The 23,302-nt window shown below is 35.9% G+C and overlaps 1 protein-coding gene across 1 annotated transcript in view; it reads left to right on the forward strand.

Annotated features, from left to right (window-relative positions):
- The window catches only part of LOC135750701 (deoxynucleoside triphosphate triphosphohydrolase SAMHD1-like), a 59,428-nt gene that overhangs the window by 7,161 nt on the left and 28,965 nt on the right, over window positions 1–23,302 (forward strand). Inside the window, exons 3-9 of the mRNA XM_073814573.1 lie at window positions 5,974–6,134; window positions 6,275–6,390; window positions 7,517–7,573; window positions 10,108–10,155; window positions 11,211–11,227; window positions 17,341–17,484; window positions 17,621–17,730. Coding sequence (XP_073670674.1) covers window positions 5,974–6,134; window positions 6,275–6,390; window positions 7,517–7,573; window positions 10,108–10,155; window positions 11,211–11,227; window positions 17,341–17,484; window positions 17,621–17,730 — 653 coding nt within the window. The remainder of the gene's footprint in view (window positions 1–5,973; window positions 6,135–6,274; window positions 6,391–7,516; window positions 7,574–10,107; window positions 10,156–11,210; window positions 11,228–17,340; window positions 17,485–17,620; window positions 17,731–23,302) is intronic.

The raw sequence follows: 23,302 nt of genomic DNA on the forward strand, positions 1-23,302 counted from the left end.
AGTAAAAAAAATCACTAAATAAACTATTTTTTAAGAGTGTTATTTGAAAGCATATCCTAAGTTATAATCATAGAAATACACTAGTGTCTGCTCTTTGGCCACAAAAAACATGTTTTAAACACATGTAATTATAACAGCCAGAAAAAGCTGAAAAGCTAAGACTAAGACTCAAGAGTCCAATTAAAACAACCACTGATCACAATAATGGTGACTTTAAATGAAACAGACAACATCTAATCCTAAATTAAGAAAATAACTCTACAAGTAAGATCTTAAATGCAATTTCAGTTTTCAAACAGAGATGGTGATAGAGAGAATAAAGTCACAGATTGTAGCTTTTAACTCTCTCCGGTGTTAGTTTTTTAACACTCTGGAGAGTGGACCTATTTAAACACCGAGCAGTGTTTATTTAACTCCCGGGATTTTGCAGTGTACCTCAACTGCGTAAACGGAAATGTGATCCTACTTACCATGTTTGAAAGATGAGCGTCCAATGCAATAGTGAAGGGAAAGCCAGGAGACTTTACTACTTTATCAATACGAGCCTGAAACTCATCCACAAAATTAAGGTGACCAAGTTGATTGAAAACTTTGCCAGTGTGACTTAATCAGAACTTAAAAGATCGATAAGGTAAAGATACTAAAACATTAAAACCATGTCAGCATTTTTAATCAAAGAAACGACAAACAACATGCGCTACTCTACACTGCTCAAAACTCACATTTTTTAAATGACAAACATGTGTTCTTATGGACGTATTTTGTTATTCAGTGCCATAATGAAGACAGAAATATTATTACAGTGCCTGAAACGGTTTTATATGCTGCTGTCGAATTATTTAAGATTATTTAAGTTTAGACAATGTTTGTGGGTCTACAGATGTTTACTTTAGCCTTTTTGCAAGTAATCTAGACAGAATTTATGGTTAATATTTGTCATTTACCACTGGTAGAGGACTATTTATAGATTAAGCACTATTCGGTTTTGTGATAATATGAAATAAGAGAAGAACATTCTATTCTATTCTCTCCCCCAGATATTGGGGGAAAACATATTTATCTTAAATAAGTTTTTCATTAGTTTTGATGTTTAATTTTTTTTAACATAGTTTGAAATTGTACACATTTGTGTCAGTCTACACACCACAATCCCCATCTGAACAGATGCGGTATCATAACACATCATCCACACTGAACACATAACCTATTCATGCCAGCCTACACAACACATAAGAAGCAGATTTTTACTGTGTAGCTGTGTTGCATATGCATTTCTTGCATTTTATATACTGTGTCTTCCTGTCCATCTTATGTCCAAAAACACTGGTATTCCTATCTTTGTGGGGACAATTGATCCCCACAACGTGATAATTTACACACACACACACACACACACACACACACACACACACACACACACACACACACACACACACACACACACACACACACACACACACACACACACACACACACACACACACACAAATATGCTTATACTCCATTTAACTCAATGTACAAGCCATAATTTTTTTTCCCAAAATCAGTGACACCACTTATGAACTTGGCAATTAAAGATTTAAAATCATGGATTTTTTTGTGAAGATTTCGTAGTTTTGATAAGTACTGACTGAGGCTGATTAACAGATTTATGAAAAAATGTGGAAAAAAATCTTCATCTGATACATTTTATAACCTATTTTTAAACCAATGTTGTGTAACTTTAAGGGTACAGTTAACTGTTTTGTACCCCTAAAATTTAACTGGTAATGATTGTTCCTTACAGTAAAGGAACAGTATGTAGGATTGTGGTCAAAACTGGTACTGCAATCACAAAACTTGTGGCTAAAACTGGTACTGCAATCTCACAACTGGTGGCCAATACACAAAATGACAACATAAACATCAGTTAAGGGCTGCTGCAACTCCACTTTCAGTGATATAAGTATTTGAAATGAAAATAATTTCTTAATGTCTAGTGACATATCAGGGACATTTTATGATTAATTGATATAAATTTCTTACATACACTGTAAAAACTATTACTATTATCTACTCAATATTTTTGGTGAAGCATTTTTACACTTAAAAAAATTGAGTAAATTTGAAAGCTATGAAATCAATTAGATTTCAGTAATTACATTAATTTCCTATCACAAATTAAACTAAGTAGATGGAATCAAAAATATAAAAACAAATCAATCAAAAATCCCAGTGAAGTCTACTAAAAAATTGAGTTGATATCATTACAAATGTTACTTAGATGTAGCTGAAAATTTTGTGAATATTATTAAACTAAAATAAATTATTTTTATTTACTTAATGTTATAAATTTATTTCATACTGAACCATCAATTATCAATGATAAACAAAGCAATTTGTATACGTTATTTTATTGAAAATGGCAAACATTGTACATGTTACAAAAACAATCAGCTGAATAAACTCTGAGAGGTCTCTCAAATTCACAGCATGCAGAATCAACACCTCTTGAACCCAGACAGGTGGACCACCAGCAATTGTACCTGCAACAAAGATACCTTTATTTAAACGGCTGTCCGCTGTGACTCTGGACGCTGCCACAGAGCGCCAGTCAGTTTAACATTAAAATAACACATTTGTCTCAAATCTGTAACGATTTACAAAGGCTACACATGCATATTTTATATCTGGAAGTAAACTTTGTCTGACTAAACTCGCGCTATTTAATGCGAACGTCCGGTGCGGTGTCAGAAACTGTGAGTTGTCCTACACGAGACGCAGCGCATCTCCACCGGTGTGCGAGACCCTTAACACAAAAAAGGAAAATAAAGCATAGGCATATGGAGTCAAGAGATAATTAATATAAATGTATAAGCGTGTGAGCTCTGTAAAGCTCTGTTGTGTTATTCTGCTTCCATATGAAAGGTCTAAGTCCGGGTGGAGCGAAACTGAGGACCGGTGTTGTGTCGAAGTCTGTTCTCCCTATGTTCCCCCTATTTTTCCCTTCAGTGTAGTTTTTTTATGGCGTTTTTATCACGTTATAGGTTTTATTATTTATATATTTAAAGTTTTAATGGCTACTGAGATGTATATGTGTGCATTTCTGTAATGTATCTGTATTGTTCTTAATGGTAAGTCAATTATTTTTACAGTATGAATCATATTATATGTATAATATTTATTTAATTATGTATGCAAACATTACATTTTTAAAACAACCAGTAAAGGGAAAAAAAGAAAAAGACAGGCTATATTTTAAAAGAAATACCCTAATAGAAAACTGTCAAATGTATGAAACATTTAATAAATTGTATTATAAAATACATGATATTATGCCTTATTAGTATAATAAATTCAAATCTTTAATCTTTCTAAATGTAAAGTGATGAAAACGCTATAAAAGCACTACACTAAAGGGAAACATAGGGGGAACTGAGTTCGACACAACACCGGATTTCGGATCTGACTATCACCCATACAGATTTACACGTTTGTCTACACAACCACATTATGCAGTAATAAAACGATCAGAAATGATTATTTTACACACATTTCAAGCAGCACAGCTGTATTAATACTTGTGACCTGAATAAATACGTAAAATAAAAATATTCATGATTATTCTAGCAGTATGTGCACAGAAAGCTGTTATTGTACCCAGTTTACAGTATGGCTCCGAAAGTATTCAGATAAATACACCTTAAGTTGTTTACGCAAGGACACATCAAATATTTCATTAAAAACAAGTGTAAATATTAATAAACTCAACACTTACAAGGATTTTTGAGGAGTTTTGAGGTTGTTTGTCTTCCTGCAAGAGGCGCTGTTTCTTCTGCTGCTGATTAAAAAACCGTAGGCTTTGTGATTTTTAAATTTACATCTGATTTCATTAATTTTTTGCCTACATTTACTCAAATAATACAATCTAATAATGTTTCACCAAAAATATTGAATAAATCATAGTTAAAGTTATGCATGAAATTTACTATTTTTTTGTTGATGTTAAATACCTATGTTAACTTGAAATGAGCAATTATAATAGTTTTGAAAGCTAAAATATATAAGTGTGACATTCTCAAATATATTGATTCAAATTAACAACAAATATAAAGGATATCTATTAGAAATAATCTGTTAGTTAAATACTTATTTTATTTGATGTATACAACTAAATAATATCTGTACATTTTACACACAAATATGTGTTTATTTTTTAGTCATTTATTTTGGTTTGTCTAACTCAAAAAATCAACTTAGTGACATAAAGAGATTTTATTAAGTTATTTTAATCATTTATTTTAGTGATATTTACAAAGCCACTGAATTATTTTTTACAGTGTACTGTTACTTTAACGTACACAATAGGGTATAGTATTGTACCCCAAACAGTGCAACATTTCAATGTGTACCTTTGAGGGTACCACCCCAGTGACAGAAAAAGGTATAATTTTGTACCTTTTTTCTGACAGTGTACTGCTATTATCCACAAGGTGGCACTCTTCCACAACTTATAAAACCCGGAAGTATCACCCTAGGGCAGGGATGGGCAACTCCAGTCCTGGAGGGCCGGTGTCCTGCAGTTTAGCTCCAACCATAATTAAACACACCTGAAGCTGCCAATTAAGGTCTTACTAGGCAGTGGATCCCAACTCCAGTCCTCGCCCCCCCTTCCAAAAGGTTTAAGATAGGTGTGTTCGACTTCATGCGGCGCTGCGCAGACCGATCGGCGGCTGACTTGAAGCAGTGCATTCTGGTTAGTATTTCTGTCCGACTTAAGCTGGCGCTGCAGGCACGTGACTGTGTCATATGGTTTTTAAGTACCGCGAGAGCGGTTCGAGATCAGCCGCCTGAGTTAGCCAGCGCTGTTCGCGAAGAGGAGCTGCACGGGCTGTAATGACGACACAGCTGTTTCAAGATTGGTCGGATTCACCACATGACAACAATCACGTGTGTTTCGTGTGTATTTTCACGCCCTCAGTTCCACAAATGCTCACAAATCTGTATTTTTATAACAGTTAAAGCTCTTTTCATGTAGTCGCGATGTTATATTGTGTCATCTTCATCAAAATAAAATGGATAAAAAACGTAGACCCCACTACATTGGTATTTAAATAATTTATGGTTCTGTTAAACTTTATTCTTGTAAAAACAGATGCTGTAAGCCTCTTCAGTTCCACTCATGCTCATACATGGACATTCAAAACAGTATCATTCACTTTTTATGTAGTTTACATCTTACAAATCATGTTTAATGCGATTAAGCAAGCAAACGGCACGTGATCAGCCATGCCTGACGTAAATGCAGCAAACTACGGGAACCACAGCGCGTCCGACTTCACGTCTCCGTTTTCAGCTCCTCCCCGCCTGCACGCGGCTAATCTCGCCGATCGGTTACATCCAGCCGCAGCCGATGTCGAACACACCTGATGTCTCCTTATATAAAACACCTGATTCAGTTCATCAGCTTTTTAGTGTATTAATTAAGTTAACACTTAAACAATCTCCCAGCACCCAACCACAGCACTGCCATTTAGTGCAGAGAAAAAGAGAGAGAAAATAATTCACAACACAAATGAGTTTCAATTTTAACAATTCACCATCATTGCAATCAGTGTTTGCATTTCATCAGCTCATTTGCATTTTAAAGGACACACCCAAAAACGGCAATTTTTTTGGTCTGAACTAAAATGGGAATTTTAACATGCTATAATAAATGATCTATTTTGAGCTAAAACTTCACATATGTGCTCTGGGGACACCTAAGATTTATTTTACATCTTAAAATAATCTTGCGTAATGTCCCCTTTAACTGCCTTTGATTTTCATCTGGGCTCAATTCATTCCTATGCCACAATAATAAACAAACATTATTACTCTGTATTTTATATTATTTACCCTTTAAAGACTGAAATTGAATAAAAAGTTTCAATCTGGCAGGCTAATAAACTTGAAATACTGAATGATTTAAAGTTTTCTTACTGCTTTCTGTAGATTATTAATGACTCTATTCATGGTCACATTGAGCTGCATCCTCTGCTGGTGAAGATCATAGACACACCTCAGTTTCAGAGACTGCGTAATATAAAACAGCTGGGTGCAGGATACTGGGTTTACCCTGGAGCATCACATAACCGCTTTGAGCACTCCATTGGGTAAGTATTTTGTTACATATTCTATACACTAAATTATGTTTAGCAGTGAGAATATTCTAGAAGTCTTTATATTTTTTAGCAGTAAAATACCATGTTCTTGCATGAAGTAAACAGTGTGTGTGCATGTGTGTGTGTGGAAGGGTGGCATATTTAGCAGGATGTCTGGTCAACAATCTACAAGAAAAACAACCAGAGCTCAAAATAACCAATCGAGACAAACTGTGTGTCCAGATCGCTGGTCTATGTCATGACTTAGGTAAGTGCCACAAATATATACATACACATACAAATCATTTACATTACAGCCAGGACAAGCAAATCTGTTTGTGTTGTATGAATTTAAAATTTGCAAAACGGAGGATTGTTTGACTGAGATGATTAAGATCAATTTCTCTAACAGTAAAATAACACATATAAATAACATGTAAATTTACTTTATTTGTTTTTTTAACTGTCATAAAACATTATTTCTCAATGTAAAAAATATCAGTTAAACAATGTGAACTTTTAATCTAGTCCAACAAAAAATGTGTCTTGTAAGCTTTACTTGAAAATTGTTTGTTCAGCCAACATAACATTGTTGCATAAAAGTAACAGATTAAAAAAACCAATACAGACGTGCCAATCTCAGATGTTAAATACTCTCTATACTTTAACAATTAAACATATAATGCAAATAGATAGTAGAACACGCAATATACAGGACAATAGTGATAAGACACAAACTGTACAATATAGATATATAGGCAAATGTCAACCTATTAACATAATATACAAATAAGATATACAAATACAATAAGAAGCAAGAAGTAGTACTGCAAAAGTATGTATGTAATGAGTGCAAGATGCATATAGGATTAAAAGTATGCACTGTGGTGAATGGACATAGAGTGGCTGACGACACTTAACTGCAGTTCAGTACAGTAATGGCAGAGGGAAAGAAGCTGTTCTTATGTCTGGTTGTTTTAGTGCGCAGGCAGGGTTCTCTAGTGCCTGCCAGAACGGAGGTGGTTAAAGAGGGTGTATGCATACTGTAAGAAATGAAAAGTTGGATCAACTTAAAAATTCTTTTTTCAAGTGTAGTGGGAAGTTGCTATAAATTTAAAAATAAAGTTGAATTAGCTTAAATTAACTCAATTTATGTTTATAATTTATAGCAACTTCTTCAGAGGTTTGTTAAGATTACTTAAACTTCTTTTGTAAAAATAACTTAATTATTGTTTGTTAAGATTACTTAAACAAAATGTGTGGAACCCCTTGACATAATATTTTTTATTAAACCCAACATTTCCTTTTTTTGAGTGAAGTTATAAAATATAGATGTGAACTATTACCCAAATATTCACATATAAATTATACATGTATTTCTTATTTTTCCTTAGGTCATGGTCCATTCTCTCATTTGTTTGATAACATGTTCATTCCTGAAGTCCGACGTAGTAAGTATTAGTTTTTCACATTAATGATCAGCTGGAATTATAATAAAAGACACAATGGGGTGGTTTCCCGGACAGGATTAGCTTAACCAGGGGTGTATTCCAGAAAGCAGGGTTAATTTACCATCAGATTAACCCTGAACTCTGGGTTGATTAACCCAAAATTTGCTTACCCGAGTTATGTCAGTTCCAAAACACCAGAGGTGTAAAATCCATGTGCCAGGAGTAAAAGTCCTCTCCAGTATTTTGTTCCAATCACCTGGATTAGCTAATTAGCACAGTTTTTCAGCAGGATGTGACCTCCTGGCTCGCTGGTGTTTTAAAGTGGCCATGGCACAAGACTTTTTTAAGATGTCAAATAAATCTTTGGTGTCCCCAGAGGACGTACGTGAAGTTTTAGCTCAAAATACCATATAGATAATTTATTATAACATGTTAAAATTGACACTTTGTAGGTGTGTGCAAAAATGTGCCGTTTTGGGTGTGTCCTTTAAAATGCAAATGAGTGGATGAAGTGCAAACACTGATCACAATGATGGTGGTTTGTTGTAATTGAAACTCAATTGTACTGTCAATTTTTTCTCTCTCTTTTTCTCTGCACTAAATGGCAGTGCTGTGGTTGGATAGTGCAGATTAAGGGGGCAGTATTATTCTAATAAGAGCTCCTTATGACATCATAAAGAGGGCCAAATTTCAACGACCTATTTTTGTATGTGCTTGTAGAGAATGGTTTATCAAAACTTAGTTACTAGGTTGATCTTTTTCACATTTTGTAGGTTGATAGAAGCACTGGGGACCCAATTATAGCACTTAAACTTGGAAAAGTCTGATTTTCATGCCATGGCCCCTTTAAGCCCTCAACGAAGCCTTCAAGACCTGGAGGGCACTCCCCGTGCCCAGAGCGTTTCAGCCAATCACAGCACTGGTGCTGGATATCGAGCCTTCCGCCAGCTTCTGGCAGTTTAAGCTCATCGTTGGTCAGGTGAGTAGCGCAGATATGGTAAGATAGGAATGTGACTGTACTTGAATTCAGCTCGAAAAGTTTCAAGCGTTTAAGGGACGTGTTACCACGTTTTCACGTGTCCGTGGCACGACTTTCTTTTTTGTGCTAGTTTCACGTATTGGTTACTCAATATTTTTTCCTATTATCCTACAATTTTCACTTGGGATTAGAATGACTTAAAATGACATCCTCACCCTAACCCAACTCTAACCCCAAGCGAAAGCGGTTTACAATTCTGACAAATAAACATATAAACCAATGCTTAAAATGACGTCCGCATTACTTCAAACCCAATTTTATCCTCACCCGAAACCGTTTAAAAATCAGATGAAAACCACAAATCTAACCCCAATCCCATGCAACAATGGTTTGAAATAAGTACAAAAATTGAGTAACCAATACTTGAAAATGGCCAAAATAAAGTCGTGCAATGGACACGTGAAAACACATCACTTAAAAGCTCGAAACATATGGAGCTGAATCCAAGTACAGTCACATTCCTATCTTAGCATATCTGCGCTACTCACCTGACCAACGATGAGCTCAAACTGCCAGAAGCTGGCGGAAGGCTCGATATCCAGCACCAGTGCTGTGATTGGCTGAAACGCTCGGGGAATGGGGAGTGCCTTCCAGGTCTTGAAGGCTTCGTTGAGGGCTTAAAGGGCCCATGGCAAACAGAGGTTAGCATTGCTACTTTGTAGGTGTGAGCAAAAAAATAGGTAATTGAAATTTGGCCCTCTTTATGATGTCATAAGGAGCTCTTATTATAATAATACTGCCCTCTTAATCTGCACTATCCAACCACAGCACTGCCATTTAGTGCAGAGAGAAAGAGAGAGAAAAGAAGGACTTGACAGCACAATTGAGTTTCAATTACAACAAACCACCATCATTGTGATCAGTGTTTGCACTTCATCCGCTTATTTGCATTTTAAAGGACACACCCAAACGTCACATTTTTGCTCACACCTACAAAGTGGCAATGCTAACATTTTCATGCCATGGGCCCTTTAAAACACCAACAAGCCAAGAGCTCACCTCCTGCTGAAAAACTGTGCTAATTAGCTAATCCAGGTGACTGGAACAAAATACTTGAGAGGACTTTTACTCATGGCACATGGATTACCCACCTCTGGTTTTTGGAAGGTTATCCCCTTACTTACTCCTAAACTTACCCGGGTAAGTCACATAACCAGCTTTCTGGAATACACCCCAGGATAAATTCCCCACACAACAATCTATGGTAAAATGATAATAAATACAAAACCTTAGTATAAGTAAAGACATAAAACATTACAAAATAACAACAGAGTGGGCTAATTTGCATAATGTTAATGACGCGATGATGCTTGCGAAGGTGTGTCTCATTGCGCATGCTTGGAAATAAAACGTTATGGATTATGGGTAATGTATTATCGTATAACAACGCAATGTTTACGTTACATCTTTCAATAAAGATAAAAAACAGACTTATTTTAGTGAGGTTGCGGTGGTAGGCTTTGGCAAACTATGGAATAAAACAATACCTTTTTAGGAGCTGAAGAGAAAAAGAGAGAAGCAGAGGAAGAAAAGCAATCACAAGGTAAAGGTATTTTCTGCTTTACATTGTTTAACGTCTATGCTAATTTAAAAATATTTGAAAAATGTTCATCACCCTTTCTAAACTAACCCACATGAAAAAAGACTATTATACTTTATAATTTACTGCAGTAAACTGTATAGTAAAATTTTTAGATACTAAAAATATACTAGTAGGATAGGATAGTAGGATTCAAAAACACATACTGTATCACCCTATAGTAATTATTTTGTATAAATATCCATGATATTTGTATTGATACATACAGTACTGTAGTTCTGCTGCACTACAGTTGTTGCACTAACAACATTGCTTAATATGTTGCACTTAATAAAAACTTCTACACTTAAAGGCACAAAAGAGGAAGTTTTTTTTTTTACATTTTTGCAATATTACTTGAAACTATCTTTTACTAACTGATAAAAGACTATTTATTGGGTGCACTGAAAGTAATAATATTAATATACGTCATTTGTGCAGTAACAGTGATTATTCTTTCTTTGTGGAATAATAATTGTTGTACTGTTATTCAGGTATATTGACGTTGTTCTTGTACTGTAGTTGTTAGGCGACCAGTCTGCTACATGCTAGTTGAAATGGGAGTAGCGTCAACTGATCTAACGTTACGTCTTGTGTGTTTACTATCATATAATTTCACATAATGAATCCACTAACGCAACACAGCATATGCCGGTGGTAAACAAACACTCGTGTTCCAATATTTGTGCACGAGTTTTGGAAGGCTTTCCCTAGAAATTAACTGTGAAGGGGGGGGGTTCTTGGTAATGCGCTCATTTCAAAAACTCAGTAACAGTCTTGGGTTTCTCAGTCGGCAAAACCATCCTCTTTTGCGCCTTTAAATATATACATTTTCATTTTTGTCTGTTTTAATTTCACTTCTCAAATTGCATTGCTATGAAATTTTTTACACCAGTGGGGGCCATTTTTAAGATCTCGCCCCATAACCCCAAGGGCCGGCCCTGATGCTAATGTCTATAAATCTGTGGTTGTAAAAAACATCTTGTTTATATCGTAATTCTTTTTTCTTTTAATTACAGAATGCTCCAAATGGACGGTGAGCATTAAAAGTCTTATGTATCTTTAATTATATAATAGTTACTTACATTAAAAATGCTAGTATGTTTACTTGTTTTTAACTAAAATGTTGAGTTGGGGCGGAACACTGGCTCGGTGGATAGCACTGTTGTCTCACAGCAAGAAGGTCCCTGATTCAAGCCCTGGCTAGGGCAGGTGGCCTTTCTTTGTGGAGTTTCTGCATGTTCTCCCTGTGTCAGCATGGGTTTACTCGGGTACTCCGGTTTCCTCCCACAGGCCACAAACACGCAAATTGGAGATACCAAATTGTCCCTCCCCTTACCTGTGTATGCATCAACATGTCTGAATTAAACTTGTGTATGGATTAACTGGTTCTCGCCATGAATATAGCCGTAGAGGCTGGAATGGCGTTAAGAAATAAAGGAAGAAGAAGAAAATGTTGAGTTTACTTAAAATTGCAAATTGTCGTTTAAATGTTAAAATATAAAGTTCACACAACTGAAGCAATTTAAAGGGGACATATTATGAGATTTTTTTTAAGATGTAAACTAAGTCTTAATCTAGGTCTGAGCAAAAGTGTGCCGTTTTGGGTGTGTCATTTAAAATGCAAATGAGCGGCTGAAGTGCAAACACTGATCACAATGATGGTGGTTTGTTGTAATTTAAACTCAATTGTGCTGTCAAGTCCTTCTTTTCTCTCTCTTTCTCTCTGCACTACATGGCAGTGCTGTGGTTGGATAGTGCACATTAAGGGGGCGGGGTTATTATAATAAGAGCTCCTTATGACATCATAAAGAGGGCCAAATTTCAATTACCTATTTTTTTGCTAACGCCTACAAAGTAGCAATGCTAACCTCTGTATGCCATGGGCCCTTTAAAATTCATTCATAACTCCCATCATGCATTGTACATGGAAAATGTGTCGAGTTTCTTACCATTTACCTTCACCATCATTGGAATTTGTATCAGAAATCATGATGTCTCTCTTAAAGGGGACATATCATGAAAATCTGACTTTTTCCATGTTTAAGTGCTATAATTGTGTTTCCATTGCTTCTATCAACCTAGGAAATGTGAAAAAGATCCACCCAGTAACTTAGTTTTGGTAAACCATTATCTGCAAGCATGTGAAAAAATAGGTCATTGTAATTTGGCTCTTATTGTGATGTCAGAATAAGGTAATACCGCCCCCTTTATCTGCACTATCCAACCACAGCACTGCCATTTAGTTCAGAGAGAAAGAGAGACAGAAGAAGGACTTGACAGCACAATTGAGCTTCAATTACAACAAACCACCATCATTGTGATCAGTGTTTGCACTTCAGCCGCTCATTTGCATTTTAAATGACACACCCAAAACGGCACACTTTTGCTCACACCTAGATTAAGACTTAGTTTACATCTTAAAAAATATCTCATAATATGTCCCCTTTAAGCAAAAACCCTTAAAGCATTACAACAGTTTTTTTTTTCAGAACAGTGCCATATCAGCAGCATTTTTATCTGCTTTATTTATTTGTAAACAAATGTTTAATTTACAACTTGGTACAATATAATATTTATATTAACCCCAGATGATCTAACATGCTCATTCTCAACATCAAGCAATGAACAAATGGTCTAATTACAACACTGTTGCAATTGTTAAATGATGAGAATTAGCTATGTGAAAGTCAAGGGACAAATGTCTAACTAAGGGCAACAGTAATCACAAAAATGGTGACTTTGAATGAACCCATAACAAACACAAACTGGAGATTTAATGTGACCATTTTGTGGTAAATGTCCATTTGACTTGTGATTACATCACGTCTAAACAGAAAGAAGATTTGTCTTCTAAGCCAGTGGTTCCCAAATCCAGTCCTCGGGACCCCCCTCCCAGCATGTTTTAGATGTCTCCTTATATGAAACACCTGATTCCACTTATCAGGCTCCTTCCAGCCGCGTGATTTTTTTCCCCAAACCAGTTAAGATAGGAGTTTTACTTAAACATGAGCTCAGGGGCAGAAAGAAATTTGATTGGTTCACAAAAATGACCAATGAAATTCCTCAACCGGATCCTTCAAGGCAGCTTCTGCAGTGAAGCAGTTCGAGCTCACCGTTGGTCAGGTGAGTAGCGCAGATGGTTAGATAGGAATGTGACTGGTTTTGAATTCAGCTTGAAATGTTTCGAGCGTTTAAGTTACGTGTTTCCATGTGTCCGTGGCATGACCTTCATTTTCGTGCCAGTTTCACGTGTTGGTTACTCAATTGTTTTTCCTATTTTCTCACCATTGTCTCTTGAGATTGGGGTTAGAACAACTTTGTTACAAAAAATGACATCCTAATCCAAACCCAACTCTAACCCCAACATCAAGTGAAACCAGTTTAAATTTCTGACAAATAAACGTATAAACCACTGCCATTCTAACCCAGACCCAACTTCATGCGAAAACAGTCTAAAATTAAAAAAACCACAAATCTAACCCCAATCAACAATGGTTTGAAAAAAGGAAATAAATGAGTATTCAACACGTGAATCTGGCACGAAAATGAAGGTCGTGCCACAGACACGTGAAAACGTGAAAACACGTAACTTAAACGCTCGAAACACTACAAGCTGAATTCAAAACCAGTCACATTCCTATCTAACCATCTGCTCTACTCACCTGACCAACGGTGAGCTCGAACTGCTTCACTGCAGAAGCTGCCTTGAAGGCTCCGGTTGAGGACTTTCATTGGTCATTTTTGTGAACCAATCAAATTTCTTTCTGCCCCTGAGCTCATGTTTAAAGGGGACATATTATGAAAATCTGACTTTTTCCATGTTTAAGTGCTATAATTGTGTCCCCAGTGCTTCTATCAACCTAGAAAATGTTAAAAAGATCAACCCAATAACTTAGTTTTGGTAAACCATTTTCTGCAAGCATGTGAAAAATAGGTCATTGTAATTTGGCCCTTATTGTGATGTCAGAATAAGGTAATACCGCCCACTTTATCTGCACTATCCAACCACAGCACAACCATTTAGTACAGAGAGAAAGAGAGAGAGAAAATATTTCACAGCACAATTGAGCTTCAATTGCAACAAACCACCATCATTGTGATCAGTGGTTGCACTTCATCCGCTCATTTGCATTTTAAATGACACACCCAAAACGGCACACTTTTGCTCAGACCTATTTTAGACTTAGTTTACATCTTAAAAAAAATCTCATAATATGTCCCCTTTAAGTAAAACTCCTATCTGAACTGGTTTGGGAAAAAAAATCAAGCCTTCCAGCCTAGCCTGATGAGTGGAATCAGGTGTTTCATATAAGGAGACATCTAAAACATGCTGGGAGGGGGGTCCCGAGGACTGGATTTGGGAACCACTGTTCTAAGCCACATCTGTGGATGCTGAAATAGTTACATGAAAGATTGCAGCTTTTGGAGTCATACACCCAAAAGTGTTAATTAAACAGTGGCATTTTGCTGTATTCATCTATTACATTTAATATTACATTTTGCCTTTCTTCATCATTTTAGTATTACTTTCTCCAGAAAAAAGAATCAACAAAATCAAAAATTAGAAACAGGTGTTGAGGAGGGAATTGCAATCAAATGCGCATGCTCAATAGAACATCTTTACTTAAATTGCTTCAGTTGTGTAAACTTTATATTTTAAAATTTAAACAACAATTAGCATTTTTAAGTTAACTTAACATTTTAGTTAAAAATAAGTAAACATACTAGCATTTTATAGTAAGGTATACTATTTGATTTTACAGTGTATATGTGCATAGATGTCCTATATGATTATATGACAAATGTATTAATTACTTAATAATTTTAATTTGTAGTAATTCTTAGAAAAAGATGGATGTCTTTGTGCAGCAATGCTTTATGTAGGGTGACCAGACGTCCTGAAAAATTCGGGACAGTCCCAAAATCTATCCACTTAATCATTTTATGTTGGGACAACATGAATGATTTTTGTTGCTATTACTATCTGGGCCGTGGATCTGTATTTCCCAGGATGCTTTGCATGCAACTGCTTTTGGAGAGAGTAATTTTTTTTATTAAGTGTTATTTTATGCATTTTTAGGTAAAGAGTGTTTAATGTTCGTTTATCTTATTGATTTAGAAGCGTTTGTGTTATATTTTTTCAAATTGTTTGGTTACCATCGTGCAGAAGAGTGGCGCTTGTGATTAAGTTGTGGATGTGACGTATTTTTCTCAATGAGCACTAACTGTGTTAATACCTGTTTGGAGAGCAGTATGTTCTCACATGCTCAACCAAAGTATCATATGTTATTATTATTAGCCTGCTAACATGTGTTCATGCTAATTAGTATGATATAAAAACATTTTATATAAAGCAAATGAATTGAATTATTCCGACTACACTAAATGGAGTTATTGAAACTACAATAAATTGAATTAAGGCAACTACAATTAATTGAGTACTGCCATCTACTTTAAATTGAGTTGGACAAACTCAATATATTTATTTGTGTAAAGCAGTTTTTTATGAGTTAGGGGTACACAGAGGTGTAAAATCCATGTGCCATGAGTAAAAGTCCTCTCCAGTATTTTGTTCCAATCACCTGGATTTGCTAATTAGCACAGTTTTTCAGCAGGAGGTGACCTCCTGACTTGTTGGCGTTTTAAGCCCTCAACGAAGCCTTCAAGGCAGCACTGCCTGGAAGGCACTCCCCGTGCCCCGAGTGTTTCAGCCAATCACAGCACTGGTGCTAGATATCGAGCCTTCCGCCAGCTTCTGGCAGTTTGAGCTCACCGTTGGTCAGGTGAGTAGCGCAGATATGGTAAGATAGGAATGTGACTGTATTTTGTGTCTGTGGCACTTCTTTCGTGCCAATTTCATGTATTGTTTGCTCAAGTGTTTTTCCTATTTTCTTACCATTGTTGATTGGGGCTTAGAATTATGGTTTTCACCTGATTTTTAAACTGTTTTTGTGCGAGGATAAAGTTGAGTTTGGCATAAATGAGGATGTAATTTTAAGCATTGATTTATGTTTATTTGTCAGAATATTAAACTGCTTTCACTTGGACTTGGGTTAAGGTGAGGATGTCATTTTATGTAACAGAAAGTTGTTCCAATCCCAAGCAACAATGGTAAGAAAATAGGAAAAACAATTGAGCAACCAATACATGAAACTGGCACAAAAAAAGTTGTGCCACAGACATGTGAAAGCGTGGTAACACATCCCTTAAATCAGGGGTGGGGAACCCTGGTCCTGGAGGGCCACTGTCCTGCAGAGTTTAGTTCCAACCCTAATTAAACACACCTGAAAATCTAATTCAAGTCTTCAGGATTACTTGGAAATTAATTCAGGTGTGTTTGATGAGGATTGGAACTAAACTCTGCAGGACAGTGGCCCTCCAGGACCCAGGGTTCCCCACTCCTGCCTTAAACGTTCAAAACATTTCGAGCTGAATTCAAATACAGTCACATTCCTATCTTACCATATCTGCGCTACTCACCTGACCAACGGTGAGCTCAAACTGTCAGAAGCTGGTGGAAGGCTCAATATCTAGCACCAGTGCTGTGATTGGCTGAAACACTCGGGGCACGGGGAGTGCCCTCCAGGCAGCACTGCCTTGAAGGCTTCGTTGAGGGATTCAAACACCAACGAGCCAGGAGGTCACCTCCTGCTGAAAAACTGTGCTAATTAGCAAATCCAGGTGATTGGAACAAAATACTGGGGAGGACTTTTACTCCTGGCACATGGATTTTACACCTCTGAGGGTTCACATTCATACTGGATGGAAATCCTGTCCACAAATTAATTAAGTTAATCTAATGAATTATTTTTTTGAGTGTGGTATCCTACCTGATTTAATCAACCTCTTTATACCTTCATGATGATGCCACAGCTATATAAACCATCAATATTTATGAATCAAGAGAGAATTTATGAAATGAAGAGAATAGACTAATGGGAATAATTTAATACGAATTCATTAAAAAATATACTAAAACGTCACATGTTACTGTTTAGGCCAGAAGAGCCTTGTTGTCCCTGATGGTCCACCACTTTTTATAAAATAAAAAAAATAAGTCTATATGCTTGTTTTTAATCTTTAAATTAAATCTTTAAAATATATTATTTGGTCATCTGTGTTTATGTGTTTATGCTCTACCACCAGCATGAAAAGGGATCAGTTAATATGTTTCAATACATGGTAGATGAGAATACACTGAAACCAATAATGGAAGAACATGGACTGATCGTTGAAGAAGACATTAAATTCATCAAAGAATTAATCGAAGGGGTGGATATTTCGAAGGAGGTACAAGTTCCAGTAAATTACAAACACAAACAGTTTTCCCTCGTATACTTTCTCATTCCATTTTTGCTTTTAACTTTTTATACTTACACTTTTGCTGTGTTTAAGTTACTAATTACATAAAATATTTTCATTTTAGAAATGGCCAGAGGAATTGACTGGCAGGACTGAAGACAAATCCTTCCTGTATGAGATTGTGTCAAACAAACGCAACGGCATTGATGTGGACAAATGGGATTATTTTGCACGGTAAAAAAGTTCTGTCATTCCAACACAATAAAATCCCCGGTGTAAAGGGGTAATTTTCGCTGATCTGATGGTTATCCAATCATAAAAAAAACAAGTGTAAATGTCCTCCAATACGTTTTTGAGACGGATTTAAATCTGATCACTCAAACCACTTGAGGAGGTGGTCTGGGATGCATTTCAAATGAAACTGGACATGTGTAACCATGTGGCTAAAGCCACATAATAGTCAGTGCTTTACTCCTCCCAAACAAAAGCATACTTTGAGAGAGCTTTCTCCCCGGTCATAGACCTGTAAATCATCTTGCTGCTCTGCACTGCACGCTGCAGCTTGTGCCCAACAGACAATAAGTGCTGCCTTTTATGTATAAGCTTTGTATAAGGGGTCATATTATGAGATTTGTATGAAGTAAAATAAGTATTTGGTGTCCCCTAGAGTGCATATGCGAAGTTTTAGCTCAGAATACCCCACAGATAATTTATTTTATAAAATGAGCAGTTCTGGTCCTTTATTCGGATTGGTTGAAACACGTTCTAAGCTGTGATAAAATACCCCGGTAACCCCACGGTTCAGACTGCATTACATAGTTTAAGTATCACTGCGCCACTGTTGCTACTGATTAATGAAAATAAACACCACAGTCTTTAATCATATTTTTTTTCTACAGTTGCACAAATAATGGCGATATCCAGATAAATGTCAATAAATATTGTTGAGTTATCTTGTCAATTAAGAAAAAACGCTTCCCTGAGGAGTTTTTACCTCAAATCCATATTTCCGCTATTATCCACTAGGTCTAGCAGACTGCAGACAGTTCTGGGCCCGGTTCCCCAAAACGTTCTTATCGCTAAGTAGTTCTTAACCTATTCATTAACCCAGTGGTTTTCAACTCCAGTCCTCGGGCCCCCCCTCCCAGAACATTTTAGATGTCTCCTTATATGAAACACCTTAATCCACTTACCCAGCTAACAGAAAAAAGTTCTAAGAACGTTCCCTGAAAGTTCCCAAAAATCCCAAAAACGTTCTGCCAACGTAAAAAGTGTCCAGTTTTCTTGACGTTCTAAGAACGTTGTGCTGTCACAACGTTAGAGGAATGTTGCATTTTATCATTTTTAAACGTTATGACAATGTCATGTTTTAATATTCACACAATGTTTAAAACAACAACTGTTTATTATATTGACTTGTTTGATGGTTATGTAAATGATAGAGAAACATTGCATTTTATTATTTTAAAACTGTTAGAAAGCATTATTTCTGAATGTTCAGTAAATAAATTGCTGTAGAAACACAATTCACTTATTAGGTTTAGATGTTGATGTTTTGTTTCATTTTAAGTCACCATTATTGTGATTAGTGTTTGTTTTAGTTGGACTCTTGACTCTTTATTTGGTAGTTTTTTCTCTGATTGTGTTAACTTTGTGTTAATACACCACATTTGTAATGAACATGTAAAGTTAATAGAGTAATTATGTGGTGGTGGGTACATAATGGTAAAGAACATCACCTAATTAATTTCCTAATCAAAAAGTTTCACAGCAGTTTGTCATTAAGGAGTTTTAGAAACTTTAGACAAAAAATATCCGCTGAAAAATTGGGACGCACAAACATCAAGAATCAGACTATGAATCTCAACCATGGTGACAAATAAAATAAAAATAAAAAATCATTATTTATACGTGCTGCAGTGCATGCTGGGAGTCCTGAATGGAATTTGTAAATCTGTAATTTTTCATTTAATTGTCACCATGGTTGAGATTGATACCCTGATTCTTGATGTTTGTGCGTCCCAATTATAAAGCGGATATTTTTTGTCCAAAGTTTCTAAAACTCCTTAATCATAAACTGCTGTGAAAGTGCTGGATCTCAAACTTTATTGACAGAAAACATACTTTTGATAAGAAAATTAATAACGTGATGATCTTTAACATTATGTATCAAGAACCACAGAATTACACTATTAACTTTACACGTTCATAACAAATATCACAAAGTTAACACAACCAGGAAAAAAACTAGCAAACAAAATGTAAAGAGTCCAACTAAAACAAACACTAGTTACAATAATGGTGACTTAAAATGAAACAAAACATCAACATCTAAACCTAATAAGTGAATTGTGTTTTCTACAGCAATTTATTTACTGAACATTCAGAAATAATGTTTTCTAACAGTTTAAAAATAATAAAATGCAATGTTTCTCTATCATTTACATAACCATCAAACAAGTCAATATAATAAACAGTTGTTGTTTTAAACATTGTGTGAACATTAAAACATGACATTGTCATAAAGTTTAAAAATGGTAAAATGTAACATTCCTCTAACGTTGTGACAACACAAAAACGTTCTTAGAACGTCAAGAAAACTGGACACTTTTTACGTTGGCAGAACGTTTTTGGGAACTTGGGAACTTTCAAGGAACGTTCTTAGAACTTTTTTCTGTTAGCTGGGTGAGTGGATTCAGGTGTTACATATAAGGAGACATCTAAAATTTTCTGGGAGGGGGGGCCCCGAGGACTGGAGTTGAAAACCACTGCATTAACCTATCTCTTAACTCTATGGCACGATTCCCGAGATATTCGTACGCCAAGTATATCTTCTGTAAGTCACACTTTCGTAAGGTTGGTCTGGACCATTCGTAAGCTCTCTCTTAAGCATTGTTTGAGCTCAAAACGCTATTGCCGCCACTGTGCAGCAGTCTTTAGAAATCAGCGCAGCGTAGTACAAGTCAAACTATGGTATGTTTACAATTAGTTTATGTCATGGACATTTTAAGACTTATATGTTTGCAATGGATAAAGGACTATTTATGCAGTTGACTTTATTTGGTATCAGAACTAATGAATCAGAGACGGTGCCGTTGTGTCGAAGTTTGTTCCCCATCGAAGTCTCGAAGTCCCTCTATGTTTATAGCGTTTTCATCACATTACATTTATAATTTATTTAAAAAGATTAAAGATTGACTTGGTTATACTAAAAAGCAACCCACCAAACATGAGACGTCCGCTCGACGTGCAGATCATGTCTATATTAGGTCGGTTGGTCCAGGCTCTTATCTGTACGTCTATACAACGTGCAGATCTGGTACAGTATCTGGACGTCTGACTATGACCCCTATTGGACGTCAGGTAGACGTCCAAAAGGGGTTCGGGAAATCAATACAAAAACATTTTATACAAATGTGGTCTATGAGTTCTGAGTCAAAAAACATAAACATCACGTGCATTTTTGTAGAATATTTTGTTAAGCTGTAAAAATAATGTAATCTTTATTCAAAGATTAGTGTTCAAAAACATAGCACTGCTCATAGATAAAGTTCCACCTTAAATGCTGTCTCCCTCTCTCTCTCTCTCTCTCTCTCTTTCTCTTTCTCTCTCTCTCTCTCTCTCTCTCTCTCTCTCTCTCTCTCTTTAATTAACAGAGATGTATATGCTGACGTTTTATTGAAAATCTTTTGTCACCCTAATGACGATCAGTGATTCCTTTAGTTGGGTAGTTTGACTCTTTGACTTTTTATAGTAGTGTTTGGTCTTTGTAAGAGTGTTTATAAAAGCATGTTATGTGTTGCAAAGAAAATTTGTTAAAAATAAAACTCACATGGGTCTTACAACTTCACTGAAAGTTTACCTACAGTAAAACCACATATGTAAAGTCTGTAAATTAATTTTGTAAACCATTTAGTATTGTCTCAATTTCTCAGTTGATTTGAGGTGTCACATCCAACTTATTATTCAGGTATATTCCACCACTGGGAAGCGCTTATATACAATTAAAAGTCCAGATGTTATTGTCACATATGCAGACATCAAGAATCACCCCATGAATCACAACAGTGGTGACAATCTCTGGACTCATGATTTTTTATAATACGCTGGTGCAATGCATTGCAACACTTAGAAAACTCACCATCGTTGTGATTCATGGGCTGATTCTTGATGTCTGCATTTGTGTCGAAAAAGTCTAGACTTTAGATTTTTTAGTACAGTCACAAGGTTTCATTTTTCGTTACAGTAGGCAGCAGTATGCCCCGAGTGTATTTATTGCAGCTCCAAACAAAACTTAGTCAGAAGTTTACTTTTAAACGAAATTTATAATGTATTGTTTTTGTTGTTATTTCAGTTATATTATACCACCACTTCTGACCATCAATGTAATTAATGTGAAGCCACAAGTAAGTTGCATTGCTAACAAACACTTGGTGCAATAATAATGTGTTTAAACACACCATCATAAAGCACACATACTACAATATAAAAACAAAGAATCAAACTACCCAACTAAAGGAAACACTGATCACCATGATGGTGACAAAACATGTTCAATAAAACATCAGAATCTTGTAAATTCTCAAAAACGAGCCATAGAAATGACAAAAAGTAAAGTGAATTTGGTTTGTTTATCCAGTATGGTCCTACTTCAAAACAAGAGAGAGGCAAATTTAAACAAACAGACATTCCTGCTACAGTTTGGTGTAAAATATTTGATAGTGTAATAATGCCCATAGCTCTGTACGGTTGTGAGGTTTGGGGTCCACAATGCCTAACAGATTACTCCAAATGGGACAAACATCCAATGGAATCCCTGCATGCTGAATTCTGTAGAAATATTTTAAGAGTTCAGAGAAGAAACACCTACTAATGCATGCAGGGCTGAATTAGGCAGATATCCCCTAATAATACACATCCAAAAACGCTCCCTTAAATTCTGTTCACACTTAAACTCAAGTCCCCCGAACACACTTCAATATGAAGCCCTTAAAACCCAAGAGAAGAGACCTAAAACCAGTCCCATCTGTCAACTGGCTCTAAAACTCCAGACCAGCACTAATGAACGCAAACAAACCACAATAAACCAAATCATTAAAGAAAGTCAAACTTTATATTTGGATCATTGGGATAATGAAAGTAAAAACCAAAGTAAACTAGAATGCTATCGGGCACTAAACAGAAAATACAGTCTGTCAGAATATCTCTCCACAGTTAGAGATGTAAAGCAGAGACGAGTCCTCACTAAATACAGACTCAGTGATCACAGTCTGGCAATAGAGAAAAGGCCGACATAGACAAACATGGCTCCCAAAAGAAGAGCGAATCTGTGTCCATTGTGACAGTGGTGAGATCGAGGACAGAGACACACTTTCTCCTTTACTGTGGTAAATATAAAGAGCTTAGAGAAAAACACTTTGACAAAATCTCAAAGCTCATACCAGAGTTTCATAACTCTTCAGATTCAGATCAAATGAAGATGTTACTGGGGGTAGACAGACACCCATCAGCTGCTGCTAAATTCATTTATCAGTTACACACCATCAGAAATAATCTACAGCCCTGATCTTGTACAGTATTTTTATTTTACCTCTCATCTGCCCCCATAAATGTACATTTGTATACTTCATATGTTTATATTTCAAAGTCTACTTTATATTGTAAATATCCTCTGATTCTATTTTATTTTATTTGCAGTAGTACTTCATCCATCACCCAGCACCTTAGCTTAATTGCACCTTAATGTTTGTTAATATTGTGTTATTGTATGTTTCTCGTTTTATGTATAATGCTTTGGCAATATTGT

The sequence above is a fragment of the Paramisgurnus dabryanus genome, chromosome 4 (genome assembly GCF_030506205.2).
Source record: "Paramisgurnus dabryanus chromosome 4, PD_genome_1.1, whole genome shotgun sequence".
Classification (NCBI taxonomy): domain Eukaryota; kingdom Metazoa; phylum Chordata; class Actinopteri; order Cypriniformes; family Cobitidae; genus Paramisgurnus; species Paramisgurnus dabryanus.